General features: G+C 43.4%; 1 protein-coding gene across 5 annotated transcripts in view; it reads right to left on the bottom strand.

Annotated features, from left to right (window-relative positions):
* Window positions 1–25,124, bottom strand: part of BLVRA (biliverdin reductase A) — a 51,634-nt gene extending 26,510 nt beyond the window's left edge. The window contains exons 1-2 of one of the 5 annotated variants that reach the window (XM_032484287.1): window positions 24,854–25,124; window positions 13,560–13,592 (exon numbers count right to left, since the gene is read on the bottom strand). In XM_032484287.1, coding sequence (XP_032340178.1) covers window positions 13,560–13,571 — 12 coding nt within the window. In that variant the 5' untranslated portion in view covers window positions 13,572–13,592; window positions 24,854–25,124. Of the gene's footprint in view, window positions 1–13,559; window positions 13,593–13,735; window positions 13,760–16,634; window positions 16,739–24,853 lie in introns of those variants that run through there. The other 4 variants (XM_032484289.1, XM_032484288.1, XM_014551006.2 and 1 more) reach the window with 4 other exon arrangements.
* Window positions 25,125–27,952: the final 2,828 nt, after the last annotated feature.

Genomic DNA, 27,952 nt, shown 5'->3' with positions numbered 1-27,952 from the left:
ATTGTGGATTCTATTTGCCAAAACCTTATTTAAAATGTTTGCATCTGTGTTCATGAGAGTTACTGGTCTGTTCTCTTTTCTTGTAATGAAGAATGATTTTCAGTATTTCTGATTTTATAAAAGTACTCCCTTTATACTGCCTGTATAAAACACTTTATAGCACTGTTAATTCCACTAAAGAGCTGCTTTTTCTTTATGGTGCTAACTCTGATTGATGGAATACATCCCCTTAAAATAGGTTTCCTTTATGCAATAAAATTAAGATTACTGGTAAGTTTCTGGCAGGACAAGATGCTACTAGCATAGTTTAGGTAAATAACATTCTTTACTAAAAACTACGAGATCATCCATTTAAAACTCTGAGAATAATTCATAGAAAACAGATAATATATTAAGTTACCCATTGAACAGCTAAGCTACTAACTATAGAAATTTATACAAGAAGCAGCTCTTTAAAGAAATAAGACCCACTAATATACCTGAAATGACTAAAACCTGGAAGACCAAAATCATTACACTATGTTGTTAGTCTTTTTTTTTTTTAAAGCATACAATTAGTAATCCATTTGTGCTTACAATATTCATATGTATGAGCTTAAAGGGAAAAACAAAACCTCTTACATGATAATTAAAAGGTTTTATACACATATACTTTTTAATTGCACTACTGTTTAAAATATTTTCCTAAAGTCAAGCCCTTCTTTCCAGCTGGCAGTTTTCAAGCCTAACTGTTGACCTGGGAGGCTGCCTGGTATTAGGGAGGAAAAGAAGGTGGTGATGAGGTCAAGCTGAAGCCATTAATCCTGGTCTCTGAATAGCAACGGCATCTTCACCTATGCCTTCCCCATCCTCATCGTCAAGCCCATCATCCATAAAATGACCCACTTCTCCAAGTTCTAGATCGTTCTATGTGTACCCCATCACTGTTAACTTTGACACTATTACAGGGAGTCCGCAGCTGACCTCCTTCTTGCCCAACAAGAAATCATCCAACCTGCTGAACGTGAACCAGCAGCACGGCTTTTGTTCCTGTAGGCGGAACTGATGAACGGAAGGAGAGAAATACACAATGCTAAAGAGAAAGACAGCTCTTGAGAACAGGCAATCCAACCCAGCCAGCCTCAACTGACATCATTGTTTAGCGTTCTCATTCAGGGGTCAGTTTTCTTGGACCACTAGCTTTGGAGCCGGTGGAGATTATTCTCCAGAAACACATGCCAAATTTAGAGGCTGGGAAGCACTAGGTGGGGCGGGGTTGGCACTGAAATCGCAGCTTGTGTTGCACATAATATCACGTACTCCTAACGAGCATACAAATGTTTGCCACCACAGCATCTGCCGTGGGCTGGGAGCAAGCTACACTGGGAATCCAGCTGGCATAGCTTGTCTGAGAAACCTGTTGTCTACATTTCCTTGTATTATGCGTGGGAACTGACAACTCTGGGGGATCCATTTGTGCCTGTGGAAGGCTACGTTGTCTCAGCCTTTCTGAGGAAGAGCTGGCAGCTCTGGGCAAGGTTTCTTGACTGGATGACAGAGTGGCTGATCTTGAATCATTTGAACTAGAACAGCTCCTGGATGCCAGTGTTCCATGCTTTCCCTGTTGGCACTGGCTTTTGCAGAACTGGGAGCAGTTCATGAAACTCACAAATGATAAGCCATATGAAACTCATCTTGTTTTCTGGTCATGTCTTTCAGCTGCAAATGATCAGGAAAGGAGTCTGCCCAAGTACAGCACTCTGATCCTTTATCCAACTTACTATCTCACAGTTTCCGCGGGTCAGCAATCTGATCCTGTCTCTACTCGGTCCTCTGCTCAGGGTCTCACAAAGCTGCAGTCAGGAGCTGACCAGGTTACAGTCTCATCCAGAGCTCAGGGTTCTCTTCCAAACTCACGTGGCTGCAGGCAGAATTCGGCTCCTTGTGGTTGGTTGTGGGTTAGAGGCCTCAGCTCCTAGAAGGCACCTGAAGTCTACTGACAAATGCCCTTCTATATAAGCAGCTGACACCGTGGCAACCTGCTACTTCAGTCCAGCAGAATCTCTCTCTGTGGAAAGGTTTTAATTGCAGGTTCAATTTATTGAATAGGTATAGTTAGAATATATGTGTATATACATACACATATACGTTCAGTTGGCTCATTTCTTTTTTAAAACGCTTTGGAAGTTTGAATCTTCCAAAGAATATGCCCATTTCATCTATATCACTGAATTCGTACCCATAAAGGTATTCATAATATTCTCTTAATATCCTTCTAATATTTGTAGACTCTGTAGTAATATCCTCTCTCTCATTTCTGTTATTGGTAACGTATGTCTTCTCTTTTTTTTTTTTTCCCTGAGCAGCCTAGCTAGAGGTTTATCAATTCTGATGACTTCAGAAAAACAGCTTTTGGTTTCACTGCTTTTCTCATTGTTTTTTTTCTGTTTCCTATTGAATTGATTTCTGTTCTTACCTTTATTACTTCAAAATTTCTGCTTATTTGTGGTTTAATATGCTACTGCTTTTTTTTTTTTTTTAAGTGGCTGAGGGTGGAAGTTCAGGTTATTGATTTGGAAACTTCCTTCTTTTCAAAAATGGACATTTAATTTCCTATAAATTTCCCTGTAAGTGATGGCAATGCTTTAGCTGCCACCCCACAAACTGTGAGATTCTTGCTTTCATTTTCATTCAGTTATCAACACTCTCTGACTTCCCTGTGATTAATTCTTTGGCCAATGGGTTATTCAGAAGTATGTTATTTAGATTCTAAATGTTTACAGATTTTCCAGATATTTTTCTATCATGGGTTTCTAATTTAACTCTGTTGCAGTCAGAGGACATTCTTTAAATAATCTGGATCCTTTAAAAAATTTTGAACATGTTTTATGATCCAGCATATGGTCTATCTTGGCAAATGGAGCACACTTGAAGATAATGTATATTCGACTCTTACTGAGTGGACTGTTCCACTAGTCTATTAGATCAAGTTGGTAGATAATGTTATTCAAGTCTTCTATATCCTAATTTTATCCTTATCTTTTATCTATATCTTTATTCTATATCCTGGTTTTGTCTACATATTCCATTAATTATTTTTAGGTATTGAAATTTCTGAATACAATTGTAGATTTGTCTGTTTCTCTTAACAGTTCTATCAGTTTCTGACTTACATATTTCAAAGCTCTATTTTTAGGTATGTAAATGTTTAGGTTGGTTATGTCTTCTTGATTAATTGACCACTTTATCATTCTAAAACGACCATTTGTATACCTAGGAGTATTCTCTGCCTTGAAATTTATTTTGTCTGATAGTAACAATCCACTCCCAGTTTCCACTGATTTGTGTTAGCATAGAACATTTTTTTCGCATCCATTTACTTTTAACCAATGTGTGTTTTTCTATCTAAAGTGAATTTCTCATAGGCAGCATATTGTCAGGTCTGTTTATTCAACCTAACCATCTCTGCCTTTTAGTGAAGTGTTCAGACAATTTACATTGTGATTACTGATATGGCTGGATTTCAATCTACTGTCTTCTTGTTTGTTCTTTTTGTCCAATCTGTTCCTTTTCCCTCTCTTTCGGACTTCCTTAAGATGAATAAAGTATTTCTTACAATTCCATTTTATCTCATTTGTTGGCTAACAGCTGTAACTTTTTGTAGCGGTTATTTTAAGGCCCTTCATATGACACATATTTTACTTGGCACAGCCTACCTTAAAGTAACATGACACCATTTCACACGTAAGACCCTTACAACAGTGTACTTTCATCTTCTCTCTCCCAGACTTTGTTCTATTGTTGTTACATAACTTACTTACAAACCCCACAAGAAAAGAGAAACCATTCAACGAGTTCTAAGCATAACATTTTAACACAGGAAATTAGAGGCTTATATAACCACTGCTACCACTGGGGAGCTAAAGCCAGAGATGCTATCTCCCTGCTGCACTGAAGCAAGTGATATTCAAGAGCTTCCTGGAAGCCAAGATGTCTGAAACATCTGCAGCCTCCCTTAGCCTGCTGGCGCAGGAGCAGGTGATTTACAGGAGTCTGCCTTCTACCGCTAAGCCTTGGCCCACACATCTGCCTGCAACTGCGCCCCCTGGATGATAGTCTTTCGTCTGCCCTCCAAATCTCGCGAGAGTGCCTCTAGCTGGCCAACGTCACACAGGCGAGAGAACCCTGGGAAATGTAGTTCCAGGCTTGTCTTCTTTGAGTCCGGGGAGAATGCGGAAGGCAGCGGCCACAATGCCCAACTGACAACAGGCATTTCAGCCCAGTTAATACCTTCTTGGGTTACAAGTCTAGGTTTTCATTTTTATTTTTTGATCGTCTCCGGTGCAAAGAAGCAGTAAGACAGTCAATAGAGAAATCTGGACTTTACAATCAAAACACACGTGTCTGATCGAATGTGTTTCTTCTTTAACCAAGAGAAGGACACAAGCCATCTCCTTATGAGGCTGAATATTTATGGCATTCCTAAGATGAACTATTGAGTTACTACATTCCAGAAAACAACCAGGAACAGAATTTCTATGAGCTTTGAAAGGGCCACAAGGTTAAGAAACAGCTTCATTACCTGTAAGAAGCCAAGTTGCTCTTTCCATTTCAACAGTTAACAAAACACGCAAACTGGTATATAAAACCTGGCCTGCGCTGTGTCAGACCGAAGGTGCTTCTGAGTTTGGTTCAGACAACATTCCCCTGCAAAACTGACCCGTGGGGACAAGATGAGGGCGAAAATTTTGACATGCTCAGTTGAGTTCCTCTCTGGGAAAGAACTTGATTTTTTTGAGACAAATGACTGGCTAGACCATTTTAACTGGCACCTGTTCATCTCGCACGAGGCTTTATGTTCTGGAAGGAAACTGCGGATCAAAGAGATGAAGGCTTCTGGTTTCCCATTCCACAGGTAAGGGGCCCGCACGTTGCCATGCCACACTAGCAACCGGAAAACAGCTAAACAGACTGAAACACTGACTAAAGCTAAATCGAGGGTCCTGAAGAGAGATGAGGATACAGGACTGCAGAGACAGAGAGGCTAACGCAGAGAGTAACTTAGTGGAGCAGAGGCTTGAGAGCTGCAGGAAGAAAGCCTTAACTGGGACACATGAGTTGTGGACGCTCCCTATGGACAACCCCGCGACCCCAAGAGGGCCCCAGGCACAGGAGACCCTCTCCACTTGTAAGACTTACCTCTGGGAGCTCGGCCAGGTTCCCATGGGAAATATTAGAGGAATTTCCCCCTTGTGCCCCCAAAAAGGAGAGGGAAAAACAGCCACTTTGACATACACCAGAGCATCGTGTTTCTTCCCAACCAGGCCTGCCCTCATGGGAAACTAGTTAACCAGACCCTAACCTACGGGGGCATTATCAGACCCTAACTGACCTCAGGGAAGGAAATATTTAGCTCCAGCCCCCACTAGTCACACTCTCCCACGTAAGGAGGGAGGAGAAAACTGAGCAAGACTTGTACAGTTCAAAGTCCAGGGTAACTATGGGGCTTAGAGAGCGCTCCCCTCCCCCACACCTCCCCACCACATGACCGAAGGCCCATTTACAACAGTTCCTTTTACACAGCACCTCACGTCCAGCTATCAAGAAAAAATGACAAGCCACAGCAAAAGGCAAAAAACACAGCTGAAGAGACAGAGCACGTACCAGAACGAGACACGGCAGGGATGTTGGATTTCCCAGACTGGGAATTTAAAACAACGATGTCTAATATGCTAAGGGTCTATGGGTAAAGCAGACAGCATCCGAGAACACTGGTACAGTGTAAGCAGAGAGATGAAATCCTGATACAGAACCAAAAAGGGATGCTGGAGATCAGAAACATGTAACAGAAGTGAAGACAACGCCTCATGGGCTTATGACACTTGACATAGCTGAGGAAAGAATCTCTGAGCTTGAGGACACAGCAATGGTAACCCCCAAAACTGAAAAGCAAAGAGAACAGAGACTGGAAAAAAGAGAACAGAGCACCCACGGGCTGTGGGACAACTAAGCTGTAATATACGTGTAATGGGAATACCAGGAGAAGAGGGAAGGAAAAGAACATAAGTATTTGAAACAAAAATGACTGAAATTTCCCCCAAATTAATGTGAGACACTGAACCACAGATCCAAGAAGTTCAAAGAACACCAAACAGAATAAATGCCAGCCCCCCAAAACAATACTCGGGCATATCATTTTCAAATTCAGAAAATCGAAGATAAAAAGTAACATCTTGACATCCTGAAGGAAGTCAGAGGCAAAAAACATCTTTCCTTAGAACAAAGATAAGAAGTATATCCAGCATCTCAGAAACCATGCACGCAAGAAGAGAATGGAGTGAAATATTGAAAAGGGTTGAGAGGAAAAAAAAATCTACCAACTTAAAATTCTGAACCCTGCAAAATTACCCTTCAAAAATGAAGACAGGACCTAGAGATTATCATCCTAAACGAAGTAAGTCAGAAAAAGATCATAGGCTATCACTTACATGTGGAATCTAAAATACGATACAAATGAATTTACTTATAAAAAAAAAGGAGAATGATTCCAAATAGGTCAAGAAGAACAACTGCATGTTTTTCACTCATTTACAAGAATCAAAAAGTTTGACAATGCACTGGCTGGCGTGGGAAAATATTTGTGTTCGTATGTTGCAGAGGGGAGAAAAAAGCAGGTAACCTTTGTGGAGAGCAGCTTGGAAATATTTATCATGCAAATACTCTTTGCTTGGGTAAACCCATTTCTAAAGTGTATACCCAAGTGAAATGGCTCATGTTTATTGCAGCCTTGCTTGTAACAGCGGAAGACTGAAAAGAATGGCTATGTTGTTAACAGCAGGCTGGTTATGTAATTATGGTGTGCCTCTGAAATGGAATGTTACAGAGCCATGAAAAAGAACAAGGAAGTTCTTTACATATGAGAAGGGACTGATCTCCAAGATACATTGTGGGGTGAGAAAAGCGAAATGCAGACCCGTATAAGTTGTTATAGTCTGCGTTAAAGAAAGGAGGGAGGGGCAGCTAAAAGAAAAAATATACTTACTGTATATGTTTAGAATCTCTCTGAAAAGACAGCCAAGAAATCAGTGACACTGGTTGCCAGGGAGCATGAGAACAGAGTATCTGGGAGGGAAGAGGACTTCTCAGGGAAAATCTTTTTTTTTTTTTTCTTTTTTTGCTAAATCCTTAAAAATTTTGAATCATGTAAATATATGTTATCTAAAGTACAACCACTCAAAGTAGATACAAATAAAAATCCCAGGGATGCTCTGAGCACATAGGAACTCTATAGAGCCTTGGGTTTACTCCCAGCTCCCTTCCTGGGGCTCCCGCTACAGTGCTGGGTGTCCTCTGCTGCCCAGCCTCTGGGACCTCTGCCCCTGACAGTAGGCTGTCCATTGCCCCCAAATCAGCCGACTCCACACCTCTCTGGGCTGCATCTGCACCCTCTACTCACCCTTCCAGCCCAACTGTAATCTGGATTTCAGTGCCACTCCTCTCTGCCTCACCGCAGGTCATCTAAGATCTTCTCACTGCCCAGCTCAAGGGCTGTCCCTCATCTGGCCTCTCCTGGACCTCACTCATCTTTGACACTTAAGTGGACCTTCTTTTATTTTTTTTTAATTAAAAATTTTTTTTCTTTTTTAAAATTATTTTTGTCCAGGGAGAAAGTAATTAGGTATATTTATTATTATTATTATTGTTATTATTGTTATTATTATTATTGTTATTGTTATTATTATTATTATTATTATTATTATTATTATTATTTAGAGGAGGTTCTGGGGATTGAACCCAGGACCTCATACATGCTAAGCATGTGCTCTACCACCTGAGCTATACCCTCCCCTCTTTTTGAAACTCACTCCTTCTTCATCTTCTCTCACCTCATAGTGAGGTTTCCTTTTCCCACATCACCACTGTCCTTTTTTATCCTGTGCCTCTTTGTGGATATTCCCCAATGCTCATCCTTATCCCTCTGCTCATCTCTCTTTCTCACATTCCCAGAGTGGGGTGGGGGTTCCCTCATCCTTAAGGCTTTCATGACCACCCCTGTGTCGAAGACTCCAACATCGCGCACTCTGAGCCACCCTCTTCTCTGAGCTCCAGTCCCAGAAAGAAATGCAAACTGGCTACTCTCACTTGACCGCCCCACCCTCACCTGGATCACCTGGTTCTCTGCTGGACTCCAAGCACCTGCCCCGCCTGACTGGCTGTGCTCTAAACTTCTGGGCAAAAGCCAGTCACTCCACGAATTCTATCAGGCCCTCAGCTTGAAACGTGGAAAATCCTGGAAGTCATTCATGCATCTGACAAAGCCTCTGAGACCAAAGGGCTGATTGCAGCTGAGATCCTTTACCTCCCTCCCCGACAATCCCCCGCCAGCCTCAAGTCACTGCATGTCTTCCCTCTTCTACATTTTGGCCGACTCGCCCAAGCTCTGGATTGCATTACAAGATTACCAAACAGCCTCTGAGTCATCCCATCATTTAGTCAACTGACAGTGAGGACACACTCTGTTTGGGGCATCACGCCAGGTGCCGTGGGCATACTAAGATGTGCCCTCCACGTCAGACAACAGAAGGTAACTAACAAAGTGGTAAGTCAAGGGCGATGGAAATTCACAAGAGAGGGGGCATCGCTTCCAGGGAGGAAGCACTGAGAAAGCTTTCTGAGCGGCAGAAACGACATTTGAACTGGGTCGATAGGATCAGCTGAAGAGAGACAAGAAGAAAGGCACGCGTGGAGTCAGAAACTTCAGGACCTGAATCCCCGGTCTGCCCTTGATACCATGTGCCTTGGAGCAATGGACTCTCAACCCTCACTTTTCTTGTCTACAAACAGAGGTAGTGACAGCACTGCGCACACGGGGAGTTCTGTTAGACTGAAACGGACGCACTTTGTGAGGTTGCGTGCGGCAGATTAATTACATGTCATCCCTTGAAAATGTAGGGCTGAGTGGGAAAAAGAAAGAGAACACGATGTAAACTGGAACACAATACAATCACTTGAATTAAAAGTATGTCACACAGTGGTTGCCAGGGTTTAGGGGTGGGAGAGGCCGTGCCAAAAAGGGGCAACAGAAGGGAATAATTTGGAGGGAGGGGCTGAATCCTGACGGTGGTGATGGTTACACACGTGGATGTCTGTACTTTAACTCGCCAAAACCCAAGTCTGTTCTACTCTATGTAAATGTAAAAGGCATTTGGACAAAAAAAAATTAACATATTTTCATGAATACACGCGAACAAAAAAGGCGGACATTTAGTTAGACTGTCAGAACAGCTGTCTTTGGGAGGATGAGAATGGGGACGAAGACAAAAAGGAAAGAGAAGATAAATACAGAGAGGGGCCTTGCCCAGAGCAATGGAGATGGTGTGTCATGAACTGGGGCTGAGCATTCCCCCCCGGGGCCTGAGGTCTCCTCCTCTGCCCCTAAAACGGAGAGCGAATGGCAGCAGGAGGGAATAAACTAGGACAGTAATGCACAGAGTTGGGAAAGTGAGGAAGTGAGGGGGAGGCAGAACGTCAAGTCAGAAACGGATTTGAGAGATCCGTGAATTCTTACTTACCACTGAGTCCCGTGACTACAAGTCCCCTGTCAGTATCTTTTATCATTACAGCCAGAAGGCCAAGGCTAGGGTCTCAGCCAGTGTGTTGTTGCATCCATCTGGTGATGGATTAAATCAAGCCGAGAACAGGGTTTACAGTGCGGAGGGTGGGGAGCCTGGGTTATAAGGCACTGCGGAACCTCTTACTGGAGATGGACAATCCGGGCTTCGGGGTGTGTGGATCTGGAGTTGATGAAAAAGACCTTCTTGAGCAGATCCACTGGGACCTTCTTAAACATACGATTGAAAGGTCAATGCTGTAGGGGTCAGAGGAGGTCCCCATGACAGCGGGCACTTCCCAGGCAAGAAGTACCCTGGGAAACACAAACTGTTAAGGAGCAGGGAGAAACCTAAGGAAGAGTCTGAAAGGAAGTCACCAGAGAGACAGGCAGGAACCTGGAGGTGTCATGGGGACATTGCAAGACCCTGGTCAACGTGTCACATGCTTCACGGAAAAAGTCTGCACTGGATTTGGCAAACGGAGGCCACTGGTGACCTTCAGCCGAGCAGCTCTGGCGGAGCGGTGAGGACCACGGCAGGCTGCACTGGGCTGAGACAGGAGAGCAGAGTGAGAGGGGTCACACGAGGTGGTCACAGAGGGTTTAAGGCAGAAGAGAGGGGGCAGTAGTGAGAGGCAGCCCCAAGGTCTGGGAATGTTTTTAAAAAGTTGAGAGAGTTAAAAGTCACCAAGGAAAGAAAGGTCGAGATTAGAGGACAGAAAGGGTAGTTGATGATTGTCAGAACTGTTGCAGGGCCAGGCTTGTAAAAGCTTAATATTAATGCAAAATTCCTCCTCTTTCTCAGGAACTCCCAAGACCAGGAGAATCCGAGTGAGGAGTGAGTCATGAGACCTGCAGATAAGGGGTTGGGGCGCCAGAAGGTGGTTAACAAAGGTCAGCCCCAGGGTGGGAGAGGCTCACTTTTGACGGTTTAATATTTTACAGTTTTTGAGTTTTGTACCAGGCCTGTGTAGTTACATTATTACAAAAATAAGGTTTTTAAAAAACTACTATTAAAGATGGGTTTCAGTACAATGGTGGGAGAAGAAGGCAGACTGCAGCGGGTGGAGAATTGTTAGAGCAGGCAGACAGCTAGATATGAGCAGAGAAAGGGGGACACAGACCAAATGGCAGGAACTGGGCAGAAAGGAGGGGCACAGGCCAAATGCAGGAAACCACACATCATGTAAGCAGCACCAGGGGTCCCCAGGCAGAGAAAGGAAAGCAGGAACCTGTGGGCTGATAAGAGGTCACACCTTTTGGGGTGATGAGTGGCCTGGAGACCCCGACAAAGAAAGGTGAGAAAAGGCAGGCATCTCCGGTGTCCCAATGTAACCTTTTGCTCATTATGCCCTCATTTCAATAAAATTAGCCTTGCAGATCAGAAGTACCACCCATCATGCACCGACACCATGACACTTCTGATCCAGAGCAAATAAGGACAAAAATCCCTCCTCCCTTCAGGAAGGTGGAGTTGGGGTGATAATCAGAGAATACGACCCCAAACCCTTCCCTCCCCAATGAATATTCTGCCCATTCATTTTTACACCCTATGGAACCAACTTGCCAAAGAAACTCAGGGCAGCCGCTCACCTGAGCCTGCCCGCTCTCCCCTTGAGTGTCCTATCCATCCCTTAATAAAACCTCACTTTACTTTTTTTAACCACTACGTCTTGTCTCTGAATTCTTCCTGGGACGGGACAAGAACCTGGAGCACCGGCTGCATCCACAGGCAACAGAAGGACTCGGAGAGAGAAGACGATGGAGAATTTACCGCAGAGATCTCTGAAGGGGATGAAAAAAATAGGATTACAGTAGCTTGACAAGACCTCCTGTGTTTTTGTTTCGAAGAAACTAAAAACTCAAGCATCTGGGAATGTTTAGGGAAAGAGCCGGCAGAAATGAGGTGGACAGTGCAGCTGGAAAAGGAGATAATGAGGGAGGCAGTGCGAGGTCTGAACAGGCAGCAGAGTCTGCAACGAAGAGCGTGGACACACAATGTCACCTGCCATTTCAGGAAACAAAGGGCCTTGAGGCCCCCAAGCCATCAGCCACTGTAGCTTCCCCGACGGTGCACCCCGAGGGGATTCAGGATGGAGAAAAACAGGATACTGGCCCCAGACAGCTCAGGTGCGTAACAAAGGAGTAATTTCAGTGAGCCCAGACTCTTTTGCACCTTCCCATACATAGAAAAGCATTAAATTCATTAACTTGAGATGTTCAGTTTTAATTAGCAGTCAGTCATCTTTTGATGTTCCAACTACCTGTTTCGTTGTTTTGTTTTGCAAAAATTCTTATATATCCTGGCTCCTCCCTTACCTCTTGGGAACAATCCCTCAGAATGATCCAAGAGGCTTAACTCAGGCTTAAGTCTTCAGGAAGTCTGCCAAATAAAACACGATTCTCAACTTTTAGGTTGTGCATTTTTCTTTTTTTCAGTCAGCACACTTTCACCAGAAATGTCTGGGACCGGATGCAATGCGTCCTTTCCCAATGGGCACTCCCCTTCCTTCTTCCTATATCCAGCCCCCAGGAAGATGCTCCAGGTGGGCCTCATTCCAGGTGGCAAAAATCCTGACTCCTTGGACACAAAGTAAGTGGTCGAGGAATGAGCATGTGGCCAGGTTCTGGCTGATAAGATCTAAGGAGGCATTAGGTGGGGCTTCAGACAAAGAGGTTCCCATTCTTCTGAGAGAGCTGCGGGAAGCCATCTCTCTCTCCTGCTCAGAGTGAGTGAGGAGGCATGTAGCCCCAACAGCTGCTGGCAGCTTGTCCACATAAGGGACACTGCCTTGAGGAGGAAGCCAACGCTTGGATGGGAGCAAGAGAGACAAAAAATCCTGGATCCTTAATGAGATCGCTGAGCCACTGGACTCCTCCATTTGGACTTTCAGGATAAAAACAACATTAAAATTGAGGTGGGGGTAGGCATAGCTCAGTGGTAGAGTGTGTTTCTAGCATACATGGGGTCCTGGGTTCAATTCCCAGTACTGCTATTAGAATTTTTTTTTCCACTATTAAAAAAAAAGGAAAAACACCACCACATTAAATTGGGTTTTCCTGTACTCACAGCCTGGAGCTCTCTCACGGATAAACATCCCTCCCACTATGAAAAGGGAAACAAGACGACTGGAGAGGCAGCAGTTGAGAAAGATGATGTCTCATGCTTCCAATCTTTCTCCAGTAAAGTAAAAAGTGACCCAGATGCTAAGAGGGAGGAGGCAGCGGGGAGGAGCGATGAAGACCAGACCCGGCTGTTCTGGGCAAAGGGCAAGAGAGCTGCCTGGGGCCACACAGGGGGCCTGGTGGGCACGCTGAGCACCGGATGAGGGGTTTTGTGTCCATCAGCCACAGACAGCATGGAGCTGGGCCACTCACCCAAGACCACTCCATGGGGGGACGGAGAAGACAAGAGGAAAAGGAGTTGGGGGCATGGGCACCAAGGCAGTTGGAGAGATGGACCCCCGGGTCTAGGCTGGACTTGGAAGGGAGTAAAAGCAAAAGGGCTGATCCATCAGGAAAAAAAGCAAAGGGACAAAAAGACTAGACATCTCACTGGATCGAAGAACAGGCACAGTGGAGGTGAGACCACCAAGGAGATGCCGCAGAGGAAGGTCCTAGGAAGGGGAGGCAAGCGTCCCCAGAACACAAGGCCGCGCTCTGGGCCAGCACCCTGATGCCCTGCAGCCCGTTCCACCCTGAGCCCACGAGTGTTGTTTCAGGATGAACTGAAGTAGATAGATTCTAATCGGACTGAAGCTGGACAGACACAGATACGAACTCAGAGGGGCCTAATGCTTTCCCTATCACCCGGGGCCATGCGCGTGTCATCAGGACGGTGGGGACAAGTTTCCAAGGTTGTGCTGTTGCTTCTGAAAGCTCTGGAGGGAAGGAAGATGCTTGGTGAAGGAGGAAGGAAGGGCACTACAAGAAAAGCATTCCTTCCACTGGGTCCTTTGAAAGAACTCACCTCTGCATTCATCTTGGTCTCTTTGTGCAGAAGCTGTGAAGACAAAAGCAGAGGTTCAGAACATGGGTGGCATCCATCCCAAATTCCATGCAGACACGTCCCCTTTGCCATCCCACTCTCTCTGTCACCCCACTTCCTGTCTCATGGGCCCCATCCACCCCAAATGCCTTCACCACCTTGTGCCCTCCTGGGAGGGTACCCAGGCCGGTGTCTCATCTGAGCCAGGCGGCAGCTGGCTCCCCTGGGATGTCTCGCCAGTCAGGCTTCTCTCAAAGGCCACTGTGAATCCCCAAGGTCCACCTCCTGTATCAAAGAGTAGCTGTAAACGTGATGCTTCTGTGTACTTGAAAAAACGATGCACTGTCCAAAATTGGTGCGTGGAGAGGATAGCTTTGTATCTGCCCTTGTTTTACGGGGACAATCAAGGCAGTAGGAAACACATACTTCTTTTTTTTCCCTCCTAGCTGAGTTTCCAAAGGACTTAAACATATTATGTTAAAAAAACAGTTCAACAGGCTACTCTGAACCCTGAGCACTGAGGAGGAGGAAGGAGGGAGCAAACAGGCATGAATCACAGGAATGAGGAAAGAAAAAGGGGACATGAGAGGAAACAGGAGAGAGAAGGAACAGAAATAAATAAGGAACCAGTGCAGAGTAACAGCAGTTCCAAATTTTCACCACCTCCCAGGACTGCCTGTTGAATGATGCGCATCTCTGAGTTCCACCCCCAGAGTTCCTACCCTGTAGGAAGGGAGGTTAACAATCTAAAAATAAAAATAAAATTAAAAAAAGACACTATGAACTCATCTACAAAACAGAAACAGACTCACAAACATAGTAAACAATCATATGGTTACTGGGGGCAAGAGGGTGGGAAGGGATAAATCTGAAAGTTTGAGATTTGCAAAGGTTAACCACTATGTATAAAAACAGATAAACAAATTTCATCCGTATGGCACAGGGAACTATATTCAATATCTTGTAATACCCTTTAATGAAAAAGAATAGGAAAATGAATATATGTATATATATCACGACCAGGGACACTGTGCTGCACACCAGAAATTGACATATTGTAACTGACTATATACTTCAATACAAAAAAAAAAAAAAAGAATCTGCATTTTCAACAGGTATCCAGGACGATGGCACTCAGATGGTCAGAGAGCCAATCACAGGAGAATCACCAGGATTGATGGTAAAACAAAGGGGTCCCAAAAATTAAATTTCTCATTTTTCAAAACCATTAGAACTGCCTCTTTATTAAACTAGGATGGTGAGTGGACGACAGAGGCGACGGCAAAGGACTAAGGAGGCCTTTCCAGCCCTTCCACCTGGTTGTGGGAGGGGAGGAGGGCAGGGTCCCGGAAGCCAATGCAAAGGATGCTCCTGAGTTGCTGAGCAGGGAAGCGGGGCCCTCCAGGACCTCTGGGAACGGAGGGCTGAGGCAGCCTCTGTCCTTGGACCCAGCCCTGCATTTGATCTTATTCTCTCTCAAAATATAAGAAGGGTTAGGCCACTGGGAAGAGCAACTGTGAAATAATAACACCCGTTTTTAAAAACCCTGGCCATCCTAAGATCGCCTGGGATGATCAGTGGGGGCTTGTGTTGAAAATAACTCATTTTCAGTAACTCCCTCCCTCCTCTCTTGCCCATTCCTCCTTCCTCCTTTGACAGTGGGTCTCGTGACCCAACCTGGCCACGTGCTGCCTTTCCTTTTGCCATTTGGAGCCCTTTCCTCTTTCCTGGGAAATCTGAAAGCGGGAACTTTCTGGAAGACAAACCCTCAAAAGCAGAGAGGGAGTGACAAAGAGGGGGAGTGTTCTTCTCAGATCCCCGGGAGTCAGCACAGGCGTGATGTCTTCTCGAGAACGAAGGCTGACCAAGACACTGACAGGAAAGCCAGAAAAGGCCAGGGCTAAGTCAAGGACCAAGTCTGGACCGCAGGGGCTCCCAGGAGAGCCTGCCCTGCTGCCCTCCCCGCAGTGATGCCCGCCCCAACACCACTGAGCTTCACTTATAATCTGAAGAATGTTAGTTCGTCTCTGTTGGAGCTTCCATGTGAGTGGAGAAGTCAGATAACAAAACAGGAGGAAGAGGATGACAGTTGTGAGAGCCTGCTTGTGTCAGCTACTTTATCTGCACCAACCCTCCTCCTTGCAGCCTTGGCAAAAAGGCTAATATTAATTCCATTTTGCAGATCAGGTACCTGGAGTTCAGGGTGGGTTCCAGCCCTGGGCCTCACAGTCATGGTGTTGTGGCCTTGCCCTGTAATTTCCAGCTTTCTGGTTCTAGAGTCAAGCTCAGACTGCCACAGAGACCTTTACAGCACCGTCTGACACTCACCCAGAGAGCTTTTATGAGAAATAGGAGATCTGGGGTTTGGTCTGGCTTCAGGAATGGACTAGCCAAGTGACCATGGCCAAACAGGTTCCCAATCTGTAGGCTGAAGGGTTGGACTTCATCTCAAAGGTCCGTTCTGGCTCTAAAATGCTGTCTGACTCCCAGAAAAGGAAAATCTGGTGACTCTTAAAACAGTGCTCAACCTCAGTCATAAAATTACCTCATCAAGAGGCTCTATCAAATTGGCAGAGATCAAAATGTTTGCCACAGTGTGATGGTCGAAGTGTGGAGGAAAATACTCTCTGACCTTATTGAGGAACTAACCATAGGCAGGCACCATCTCTACAGAAGGCAGTCTAGCAACGTCTAGTAAAACTCCAAACCGCCCAGCAACCTCTGACCTAGTGATCCAGCTGTTTCCCATCTATGTTTCCAGTCCCCAGACCTCGTTCAGGAGAAATCATTAAGTTGCCCTGAATCCTCTGTCCTCGCAGAAGTATTACTACAGCTTCCCTGTCTAATGAGGACTTCCAAAAATGCTTTCCTATAAAAACCGTCTATATAACATCACTTAGGAACTTTACTGCTTTCCCACAGAATCTGGGGAAAGCAAAACAAAACAAAAGCAATCTGCAGAGATGTGCATGCATGATGAGAAAGGACTTCACCTAGAAATCCTACCACCGTGGGCATCGGCAGTCTATTACTGAGGATGAATTGATTATCACTTACAAAGCACATTCAGCAGGGGTATCCTGGCCAGATCCTCTCCACATTCCTCCGTCTCCAGCTTTTAACTCCCATCATAATAAGACAGCACTGTTGGGAGAGGCAGCAAACCCCATCTCTCAACACCCTCCCTGCCCACACACATCTTTCCCTTCCTCTCCACTGACCGGCCAAAACTGGTTAAAGTGTAAACAGAACTCAGAGAGAACTTTATTCTACATTTTAATATGTTCTAAAAGATCTAAGACCTAACCCTCTAACAAGATTTCATTTTGTCTTTTTATTTCAAGGGTTTAATATTTTAATGGTCAAACACGAAAAAGGCTTTAAAGTTTTGGACTTTTAGCATTATGTTTGGAAAGACCAATAGACACATTTTTGTTTTCTTTTAGGTTGTTAACTTTTTTCCCTCTATTTACGTATTCATTTTAATCAGTCTAAACTGTATTTTGGTATGTGGCATGAGCTAATGTAATTCTCCCAAATAGTTGAGTTGTTCCCATATCATATGAATATTTTATCCTTTCCCCCAATGACTTATACTTAAATTCTTGTGAATATGGTTATTCCTTTTGGTTATTCCTTATTTTTTTTTTTTTTTTTTTTTACTTTCTCTGCTGTACCACTGACCTCAGTCCCCATGCCTATAGTAAGTACATTATTTACATTTCTGTGGCTTTACAATATGTCTTGATATCTGGTCGTTTGGTAAGTTCTCGTATTAACTTGTTCAGTATTCTTCTGTACTCTTGTTTGCTCAGACTCCTAGATTAATCAACTCTGTCAAGTTAAAAAAAATTCCACTGTGACTCTGCCTAGGATTGCGTCAAGTTTATAAATTAAATTAGCGTTAATCATTCAGCTTTCTCACCCAGAAATATACGGTATACCTCCAAAAAAGAAACCAAAAAACCCAACAACAACAACAAAAAACGGAAGAAGAATCTTGAGTTAGTTCCTGAATTGCTGTGTAATTACAAAGGTCAGCTCTGGCTGTAGTGGTCCAACTAGAAAGTTAAAGGAGAAAAAGTTAACCCTTTGGCATAAATAACCTGCCGGAAGCATTTTCAAGTAGGTTTCTCCTTCCCCCAGAACTAAGGCAGCAGGTTTACTAAACCGCTTCGGAGTCCGAGCATGCAGACGATCTCTGGGAAATTAAAAGCCTGCCTGTGACTCAAGAGACCACAGTTCTAGAACTGGCCTGGGTGCCCAGTAGCTGTGTGACCCAGGCAGGGGCACATGGTCTCTGGGCGCTTTGGTTCCTGCTTCTGTAAAAAGGAGGTGGGGAAGGGCAGATGAGCTAGATCAATGGAAGAAAGATCAGTGAACTCGGAAGACAAGAGCACTATTATTAAAGTCAGAGCAGCGAAAAGAAAAAAAAATTTTTAAAGTAAAGATAGCTGAAGGGATTTATGGGACAAGAACAAGTGGTCGAAGATATGCATTATAAGGGGCTCAGAAGGAGAAAAGAGAGAAAGAAATGGGCAGAAAGTTTATTCAAAGAATTAATTGCTGGAAATTTCCTTAACTTGGGGAAAGCAGCAGACGTCCAGATCCATGAGGCCCCCCAAAGACTAAAGAAGATAAATCCAAAGAGATCCACACCAAGACACAGCATAATTACACTGTCAAAAGCTAAAGACAAGAAGAGATTCTTAAAAGCACTAAGCTAAAATCAGCACGTTCTATACAAGGGAACGCCCATAAGATTATCAGCATCTTTATCAGCAGAAACTTCGCAGGCCAGAATGGAATGGAATGTAAACTGAAGGGAAAAAAAAAAAAAAAGCCAAGCAAGGCTACTTTACCTGGCAAAGTTGCCCTTCAGGATTGAAGGAAAGATTTAAACATTTTCCAAACAAACAATAGCTAAATTGGGGGGTGGAGGGGTGGCTCAGTGGTAGAGTGTTCAGAATGTGTCCTGCCCAGTACCTCCATGAAAATAAATAAGTAAATAAATAAAAACCTAATTACATCCCCCCCCCAAACAATTAAAAATACAAAAAACAAACAAAAAACTAAAGGAGTTCATCACCATTATTCCGGGCTTAGAAGAAATGTTAAAGGGAGATCTTCAAGCCGAAATGAAAGGATGCTAATTCGTAAGAGGAAAACATACGAAAAACTCACTGATAAAGGAAAGTATACAGTTCAAGTCAGAATCCTCTAATATGAGCATGGTTGTGGGTAAATCACTTATAACTCCGGCAAAAGTGTAATAAAGAACAAATCTGACTCCGTGTTAGCTCTGTTCCTTTGGCTTTAACCCTGTGCCCTGTTTCCTAGGCTTAGTCTTGTTAGCTTTGCACTCACGTACAGATAACAAATTGCAGAATAGAGAATAACATTTGTTTTGCTGGAGGTTTTGCAGGAGCACCATGAGCTGGCCCACGTGGACTGCGGCAAGAGCAAAGAATTCCTGCACCAAGAAGTTTGCAACAATCAACCACACCCTCTCCCCTTTTTTGCATAAAAGGAGCCTGTATTCTGACTGGAGCAGGATGGTTCTCCAAGACATTATAGTCTGCCATCCTCTCGGCCTGCCGGCTTTCCGGGTAAAGTTGCTGTTCCTTGCCCCAACATCTCTTCTCCCAATGTATTGGCCTGTCGTGCAACGAGTTTGGACTCGGTAACGAAAGAATTAAAAATAACTATAATTACTTGTAAATATAAACAACTTAAAAAGGATGTACATTGTGACCCCAAAACATAAAATGTGGAGGAGGGAATGTTATGAAAGTAGAGCTTTAGGATGTATTTGAAGTTAAGTTGCAATCAGCTTGAAATAGACTATTATAAATATATTTTATGTACGCCTCATGGTGATTACAAAGCAAAAGCCTATAGTAGACACACAAAGGAGAAAAGAAAAGGAATCAAAGCAGAGCACTACTAGAAATCATCTAATCACAAAGGAAGATGGCAAGAGAGGAAGAAAGAAACAAAGAAATTATAAAACAAACAGAGAACAATGTAATGGCAATAGGACGTTAATACCTGGCAATGATTACTTTAAATGTAAATGGACCACATATAATCAAAACACAGAGAGTGGCTGAAGACATTGAAAACAAAAAGCCACAAGACTCAGCTATGTTTACTTCACTTTAAAGAACACACATACGACTGAGTGAAGAGGTGGAAAAAGATATTTCCAGAAGAAAGCAGGAAGAGTTACACTTGCATCAGACAAAACAGACTTTAAGCCATTATGTAATACTTCGTGAAGGAAATCGAAAGATTCTACCCCGAAACTGTAAGAACTAATAAATGAATTCAGTAAAGTTGCAGGACACAAAATTAGTACACAAAAATCAGTTGCATTTCTATACACGAACAACAAAATATCAGAAAGAGAAGTTAAGAAAACAAGCTCATTTACCACAGCATCCAAAACAAATAAATACTCAGGAATAAATTTAACCAAGGAGGTGAAGATCTGTACAATGAAAACTCTTAAGACACTGATGAAAGAAACTGAAAGATACAAGAAATAAAAAGATATTCTGTGCTGATAGACTGGGAGAATTAATATTATTAACATGTCCATACTACCCAAAGCAATCTATAGATTCAGTGCAATCTCTATAAATTCCAATGACATTCTTCACAATAATAGAAAAAGCAACCCTAAAATTTGTATGGAGCCACATAAGATCTGAAACTGTAAATCTAGAAGAATACATGAGGGGTAAGCTCCTTGACATTGGTCTTGGCAATGATTTTTTTATTAGCCACCTAAAGCAAAGGTAACAAAAACCAAAATAAACAAGCAGGACTACATGAAACCAAAAAGCTTCTGCACAGCAAAGGAAGCCATGGAATGGGAGAAAATATTTGCAAACCACACATATTTCATAAGGGGTTAATATCCAAAATATATGAGGAAATCATACAACTCAATAGTTAAAAAACACACATGATCCAATTTTAAAATGGGCAGAGAGACTTAATAGGCATTCTTCCAAAGAAGATATATAGAAGGCCAACAGGTATATGAAAAGATTTCAGCCTTCAGCATCATTAATCATCAGGGAAACTGAAATCAAAACCATGAAGAGAAATCATCTCACACGCTAGGATAGCAATTATCAAAAAGAAGAAAGATAACAAATGCTGGTGAGGATATAGAGAAAAGGGAATCCTCGTGCATTCTTGATGGGAATGCAAACTGGTACAGCCACTATGGGAAACAATGCAGAGATTCCTCAAGAAATTAAAAATGTAACTACTGGATGATCCAGCAATCCCAATTCTGAGTATATATCCAAAGGAAACAAAATAATTATCTTGTAGAGATATACATGTACTCCCATGTTCTTTGCAGCATTATTTATAATAGCCAAGACATGGAAACAACCTAAGTGTCGATCGATGGATGCAAAGATAAAGGTATGATCTATATACAATCAGCCCTCCATATCTGAGGATGCGTAATCCGTATTCACTAGTACTATACCATTTTATATCACGGACTTTCGATGGATGCAAAGATAAAGGTATGATCTATATACAGTCAGCCCTCCATATCTGAGGATGTGTAATCCATATTCACTGTACTGTACCATTTTATATCACGGACTTATGCAGCCAAGGATTCTGGTATCCAGAGGGGATCCTGGAACCAATGCCCTGCAGGTACCAAGGAATATTATTCAGCCTTAAAAAAAGAAGGAAATCTTTTCATTTTTGACAACATAGGTGAACCTGGATGGTGTTAAGCCAAGTGAAATAAGCCAGACATAGGAAGAGAAATACTGCATGGTATTATTACTTAAATGTGGAATCTAAAAGAACAAAAGAATCAAACTCACGGAAAGAGTAGAAAAGGGGTTCCCAGGGCCTGGGGTATGGGGGAAATAGGAAGAGGTTGGTAAAAGGGTACACATTTTCAGTTATAAAATCAATAAGGTCTGAGGATCTAAAAATATATAAAATGGTAACTATAGTTGATAACACTGTCTTGCATAACTGAAATTTGCTGGGAGTAGAACTTAAACCTTCTCATCAAAAACAAAAACAGTAAATATGTGTGTTAATTTACTCGGATGGAGAGAATACTTTCATAATTCTTCTGTGTATCAAATCATCACATTGTCTACTTAAAATATCTAAGAATTTTTTTGTTAATTACACCCCAATAAAGCTGGAAAAAAAAAAAATCCTGTAGTGGCTAAAACAGCATGACGACATTACTGCATGGAACAGAGCCAGAGGTCAAAAGCAGCAGTGACCTACGTGTGTATGTGCTTTTTTTTTTTTTCTTTTTCAAAAACATGTTTTGTCTATCTCCTTTTACTCCCACGGTAACCCTTAAGAAGTAGGGCCCCCCAACTTTCATTCTTCAGAGGCAGGAAGACCTTAGATCACTTGCTGATGGTGGTTCTCTGTCTGCCCCCTCCTGCCCCCTCAGGAGCCAGCTGACCTCCCCAGGCTGCATCACCTGGGCTCCCCACCCTTCAGCTTCCACTTGAGTTTGGCCAGAGGAGATCAGTGGGCAGAGGAGGGGAGAGGTGTAACAGAGAAGAACAAACCTGACTCCACATTGGCTCTATTCCTTGCTCTCTCACAACTTTGTGCACGGTTGCCTGTGGTGAGTCACTGCTGGCTCCGTATCTTTGTAAAAGAACGTCGCCAATAGCCTGAAATATACATGCTAGCCCATTCGCCAGGCTCTGTGCCTCCCAGGCTTGACCTTTGCTTTTCATTCATATAGAGATAAAAAGTTGCAGAACAGAGAGTAACATTTGTCATCTTGGCGGTTTACAGGAACATTGTGAGCCGACCTACATGGACAACTGCAGGAACAAAGGATTACCACAACCCCTCAGGGTCTGGCCCCCCACCAAAAAAAGCTTGCAACAACTAGCCACACCGCCTCCCTCTTGAAGTCTGAATTATAACTTGGGTAAGATGGTTCTTTAAGGACACTAGTCTACTATCTTCTCAGTCTGCTGGCCTTGGAAAAAAGTTGCTATTCCTCGCCCGATACCTCGTCTCTCGATTTATTGGCCTGTCCCATGGCTGAACACCATAAGCTTGGACTCATAACAAAGGGAGAGGCTGGTGAACTTATCTCCCACCTGGCCTGTCCCGCTGGGCTGCTGCTCTGGCCGTGGCTGCATTCTGCCAAGGCCACAAAATCCCCAAAGGGCAGCTCCTCCTCCGGTAGTCCAACCCACCCCCCACCCCACCTCGGAGCTGGTACCACAGTCCCTTCCCCGCCCCTTCAGACCAGGGTGGAGATGGCACCCCGCCAAACCCCTTTCCTGGGTGCCTCACTGTCGCTTGTTGGTTTCTTGAATTCTACCCCCTCTTTTTTAGAGTCCCCTCAAAAATTTATTTCACTTTTGTGCATTTTTCTATTTCCATCCTCACTGACGTACTTACTTGCCCACCAAAATCTCACCACAAAGGAATAATACAGCCAGGACTTAAGTTATGCCTTGGCTTAACTTACGCCTCCGTTGCCACCTCAGTCTTTCTCTCACACGCAATTGGAATATGAACTTCTTCAGAGCATGTGACCAATCATTTAGCAATTTCTGTTAACCCAAGTGGTTTCAACCAACATTTCTGACTGTCAACTGTAATGATGAGAAGGGGGAGTACCCAAGGAATGCTGCCAAACATCCTTTCATGCACAAGACACCCTCCCCACCCCAACAACAACAACAACAAAAGAGTTATTCAGCCCCAAATATCAACAGTGCCAAGGATGAGGAACTCTGGATTACTCCTCATGCAGAACGAACCACAGCTGTGACATTCCTCCTCTCTGAAAAGCTCTCTTAGCTGCCTGAAATCATTGCCCCCAAGCCAGGCCACTGGCAGAAGTACAGGCAGAAGGATTAGGGAGATGGTAACCTCAGATCGGGCCAGGTGCTGGCCTGGGAAGTCCCAGGGTTAAGGTGAAGGCTACCCTCACCCTTGAAGGGAGCTGGATTCTTTAGGGCCTGCCAAGGAAAATAAAGTGGCTACATGGGGCAAAAATCTGTAAATATATAAATACATCAAAATATTAACTGTAATTATGTCTCTGGTGTAATTTTTAGTGATTTCATTTTTTTTTTGCTTATCTCTGTATTTTAATTTTTGCTATAAAGGTTAGTTAACATTTGTATAATTATTCAAAACTCTTTTAGAAGTTATAAATTATGCCATGTTCACTGACTCTATCCTTCCCAGCCCCAGTTCCTCAACTGAGTACTTTCATATGGCAGTATATCAGGGTGCTCTAATAATGAAACACAGAATATCGTCTTTACAGTTAATTATAAGGAATGGTTCCACGTCTTCCAAGGCTATTAATATTTGAAGATGAATGAATGAAGTATACTTTACTTTCAAATAACGAGAACTATGCAACTGATCAATTTACTTTCCTAGAGACAAATCTGAGACTTAACTACAAAAATAGTACCAGATCTGCCCTGTCCTATAAGGCAGCCACTAGACACACGTGGCTATTTAAATGTAAGTTCCTTAAATACAGAACATTTTCATTTTCACAGAAGATTCGCACTTTATTTTTCTGCCCTCAGACTTCCTGTCTTACACTGTCTGCTCCCCACATCTGGTTCTATTTATTTTATGTTGATTCGTTACTATTCTGTGCGATTGCAAACTACCTTAAGTCCTTTGCAGCACAATTCAAGGTATCAGCACTTGGAAATGTCCGTCGCAGAGAACCCTGTGGTTGCTGGGAGCTCAGGCTGTGTTTTTAGACTGCACTTAATTCATGTAGCCCTCACAACAGCGTCTATGATAAGGTTTTCCAGTTTCCAAGGAGCAGAGCGCGGCCAGGAGAGGTTAAGTGACCCGCGCGGGGTTCGCCCCGAGGAGCAGAACCCCAGCCCGGCCCGGCCCGCGCGATTCCCGGCCGCCGCACCCGGACTACGCCGCACAGCGCGCCGGCCCCAGCCGACGGTGTCCGCATAAAACTCGAAACCATAAGCATTTTGCAAGTGACCTATGGATTTAATGTTTTCAATAATCCGTCTTTGTTTATTTAAGAAAGGCCCTGCGCGGAGAGCACGTCGCGATCCCCAGCCAGCAGAGCCTCCGGACCACCCCGCTCCGCGCCGGCCCAGGCTGGGGGCGCCGAGGGCTCCGGCCGCGGGGCGGGTACCCGGTCTCCCCGCGGGCATCGGCTTGCAGGCTCCCGCCTGAGGGTCTTAAAAAAGCCCCGCGCGACCCCCGATCGCCGGCGCGCGCCTTACCTGCGGCCGGGCACAAAGCTCGAGCTCTCCGCGCAGTCTCGGGGCCCCGCGCCACCAGCAGCCGGGAGATCCGGGAGCGGGAGCCCGGCTGGGATTGGCCAACCGGCTGGAGGGCTCGGGCGGGAGGGCGGGGAGGAGGAGAAGCTGGCGCCGGTGATGCGAGGGGTCCCGCCTCACGCCCCCTCCAGGGAGGGCGCGGCCCCGGCGCTCTGCACCGTGAGGGCGCCCGCAGGACGGTCTGGGAACAAGTGCAGGCCCGCGTCTGCCGCCCTGTCGCCCTACGCTGCTCCGGGGCCTGCAGGGCTGTCTGGGGCCGTGGCCGCTGTGCTCTGCCCGCGAGTGGTGCGCATCGCGGCCCCCTCCTCCGCCCCTCTCCCGCCACGTGCAACCCGCTAGGTCCTTTTGGGGTTAGTAGCCCCCAAGGTAGCCCTGGTGGAACAGGCCGACAAGCTTTCTCTATCTCTGTGTTAAAATACACATAACATAAAATTTCCATCTTAACCATTTTTAAGTGCACAGGCATGTGGTATCAAATACATTCCCAGTTGTGCAAAAATCACCACTGTGCATCCCCGTAACTGTTTCCATCTTGTGAAACTGAAGCTCTATACCCGTTAAACAATAACATCTCCTCATTATCTCCTGCCCCCAGCCCCTGCTAACAACGATTCTATTTTCTGTCTTTATGATTTTGACTACTGTAAGTACAGTACATGCCTTTTTCTGATTGGCTTATTTCATTTAGCATAATGTCCCCAAGGTCCTCCCATATTGTAACATATTGCAGAATGCCCTTACTTTTTAAGACGGAATAATATTCCATTGTATGTATATCCACATTTTTGATTATGGGTTCATCTACTGGTGGACACTTGAGTTGCTTCCACGGGGTTAGTTACTATGAATGATGCCGCTATGAACATGGGTGTAAAATATCTCTTTGAGATTCTACTTTCAGTTCTTTTGGATATACGCCCAGGAGAGGAATTGCTGGATCATATGGTAATTCTATTTTTAGTTATTTGAGGAAACAGCATGCTGTTTTCCATAGTGAGTTCACCATTTTACATTCCCACCAGTCGTGCACAAGGGTCCCAATTTCTCCACGTCCTTTAAAATACTCATAATCTGTTTTCTTGATGGTAGCCAGCCTAATGGGTGTGAGGTGGTAACTCATTTGAGTTTTGATTTGCATTTCCCTAATAACTGGTGATGTTGAGTATCTTTTCTGGTGCTTACTGGCCATTTATATCTCTTCTTTGGAACACTATCCATTCAAATTTTTTGCCCATTTTGAATTAGGTTGTTTGGCTTTTTGGTGTTGAGTTTTAGGAGTTCTCTATATATCCTGGATATTAATCTTTTATCAGATATATGATTTGCAAATATTTTCTCCCATTCTGTGGGTTCATGAAGCTTTTTGATGAACAAAATTTTTTAATTTTCATAAAGTCCAATCTGTCTAGTTTTCCTTTTGTTACCTGTGCCTTTGGTGTCATATTCAGCAAATCATTGCCAAATCCAGTGTCATGAAATGTTTTCTTCTAGTTTTATTGTTTTAGGTCTTTAGGTCCTTGATGCGTTTTGAGTTAATTTTTATATATGATGTTAGGTTAGGGTCTAAATTTATTCTTTTTCTTTGTGGATATCCAGTTTTTCCATCAACATTTGTTGAACACACTGTCCTTTCCCCATTGAATGGCCTTGGCACCCTTGTCAAAAGTCATTTGACCACATTTGAGGGTTTATTTTTGGGTTCCCTATTCTAGTCCATTGGTTAATATCTCTGTCTTTATGCCAGGTACCACACTGTTTTGATTAATCTAGATTTGTAATATGTTTTGAAATCAGGAAATCAAGGATAAGTCCTCCACTTTAGCTCTTTTTCAGGAATTTTTTGGTGGGCAATTTGAGGTCCCTTGAAATTCCATATTAATTTTAGGGTGAGTTTTTCTATTTCTGCAAAAAAAATCATTGGAATTTTCATATGGATTGCTTTGAATCTATAGATTGCTTTGGGTATTACTGACATTTTAACATTCGGGTATTATTGACATTTAACGTATTAACATTTAACATAATAACATTTAACATTTAATATTAAGTCTTCCACTCCATGAACATGGGATGTATTTCCATTTATTTATGGCTTCTGAAATTTCTTTCAGCAATATTTTGTAGTTTTCATTGTACAAGTCTTTCACCTCCTTGGTTAAGTTAATTCCTAAGTAGTTTATTCTTTTCAATGCTGTTATATATGAAATTGTTTTTCTAATTTATTTTGAGGTAGTTCATTGTCAGTGTAGAGAAATGCAACTTGTTTTTGTGTGTTGGCTTTATATACTGCTACCTTGCAGAAAATTGATTAGTTCTAACAGTTTTGGTGTTTTTTTTTTTTTTTTTTTGGTGGATTTGTTTTCTACATATTAGATCATAGCATCCATGAACAGAAATAATTTACTTCTTCCTTACCAATTTGGATGACTTTTATTTCTTTCTCTTGCTTAATTGCACTAGCTAGAATTCCAGTATTATATTGAATAGAAGTACTGAAAGTAGGCATCCTTGCCTTGTTCCTGATCTTAGAGATTTTGGTCTCTCACTATTGAGTACGAGAGTCAATGGCGAGTTTTCATAAATGGCTTTTAGTATGGTGAGGTCATTTCCATCTATTCCTAGTTTGTTAACTATTTTTATCATAAAACAGTGTTGAATTTTGTCAAATGCTTTTTCTGCATCAATTGAAGTGATCCTGCAGCTTTTGCCTTCATTCTGTTGGTGTGATGCATTACATTGATATATTTTCAAATGTTGAACCATCCCACTTATGGTTATGGTATATAATGCTTTTAATATGCTGCTGAATTCTGTTTCCTAGTATTCTGGTGAGAATTTCTGCTTCAATAAACATTGACCTACTAATGTGAGATACTGATCTGTAGTTTTCCTTTTTTATGGTGACTTTGGTGCCTTTGTCTGTCTTTGGTATCAGGGTAATGATGGCCTCACAGAATGAGTTAGGGAGTGTTCCCTCCTCTTTTTTTTTTTTTTTTTTTTAATTTGAGAAGGATTAATATTCTTCTTTAAATGGTGGAATTC

The sequence above is a fragment of the Camelus ferus genome, chromosome 7, assembly GCF_009834535.1.
Source record: "Camelus ferus isolate YT-003-E chromosome 7, BCGSAC_Cfer_1.0, whole genome shotgun sequence".
NCBI classification, from domain to species: Eukaryota; Metazoa; Chordata; class Mammalia; order Artiodactyla; family Camelidae; genus Camelus; species Camelus ferus.
Note: the sequence above shows the minus strand (reverse complement) of the source record. Positions and strands in the feature narration are given on the sequence as shown.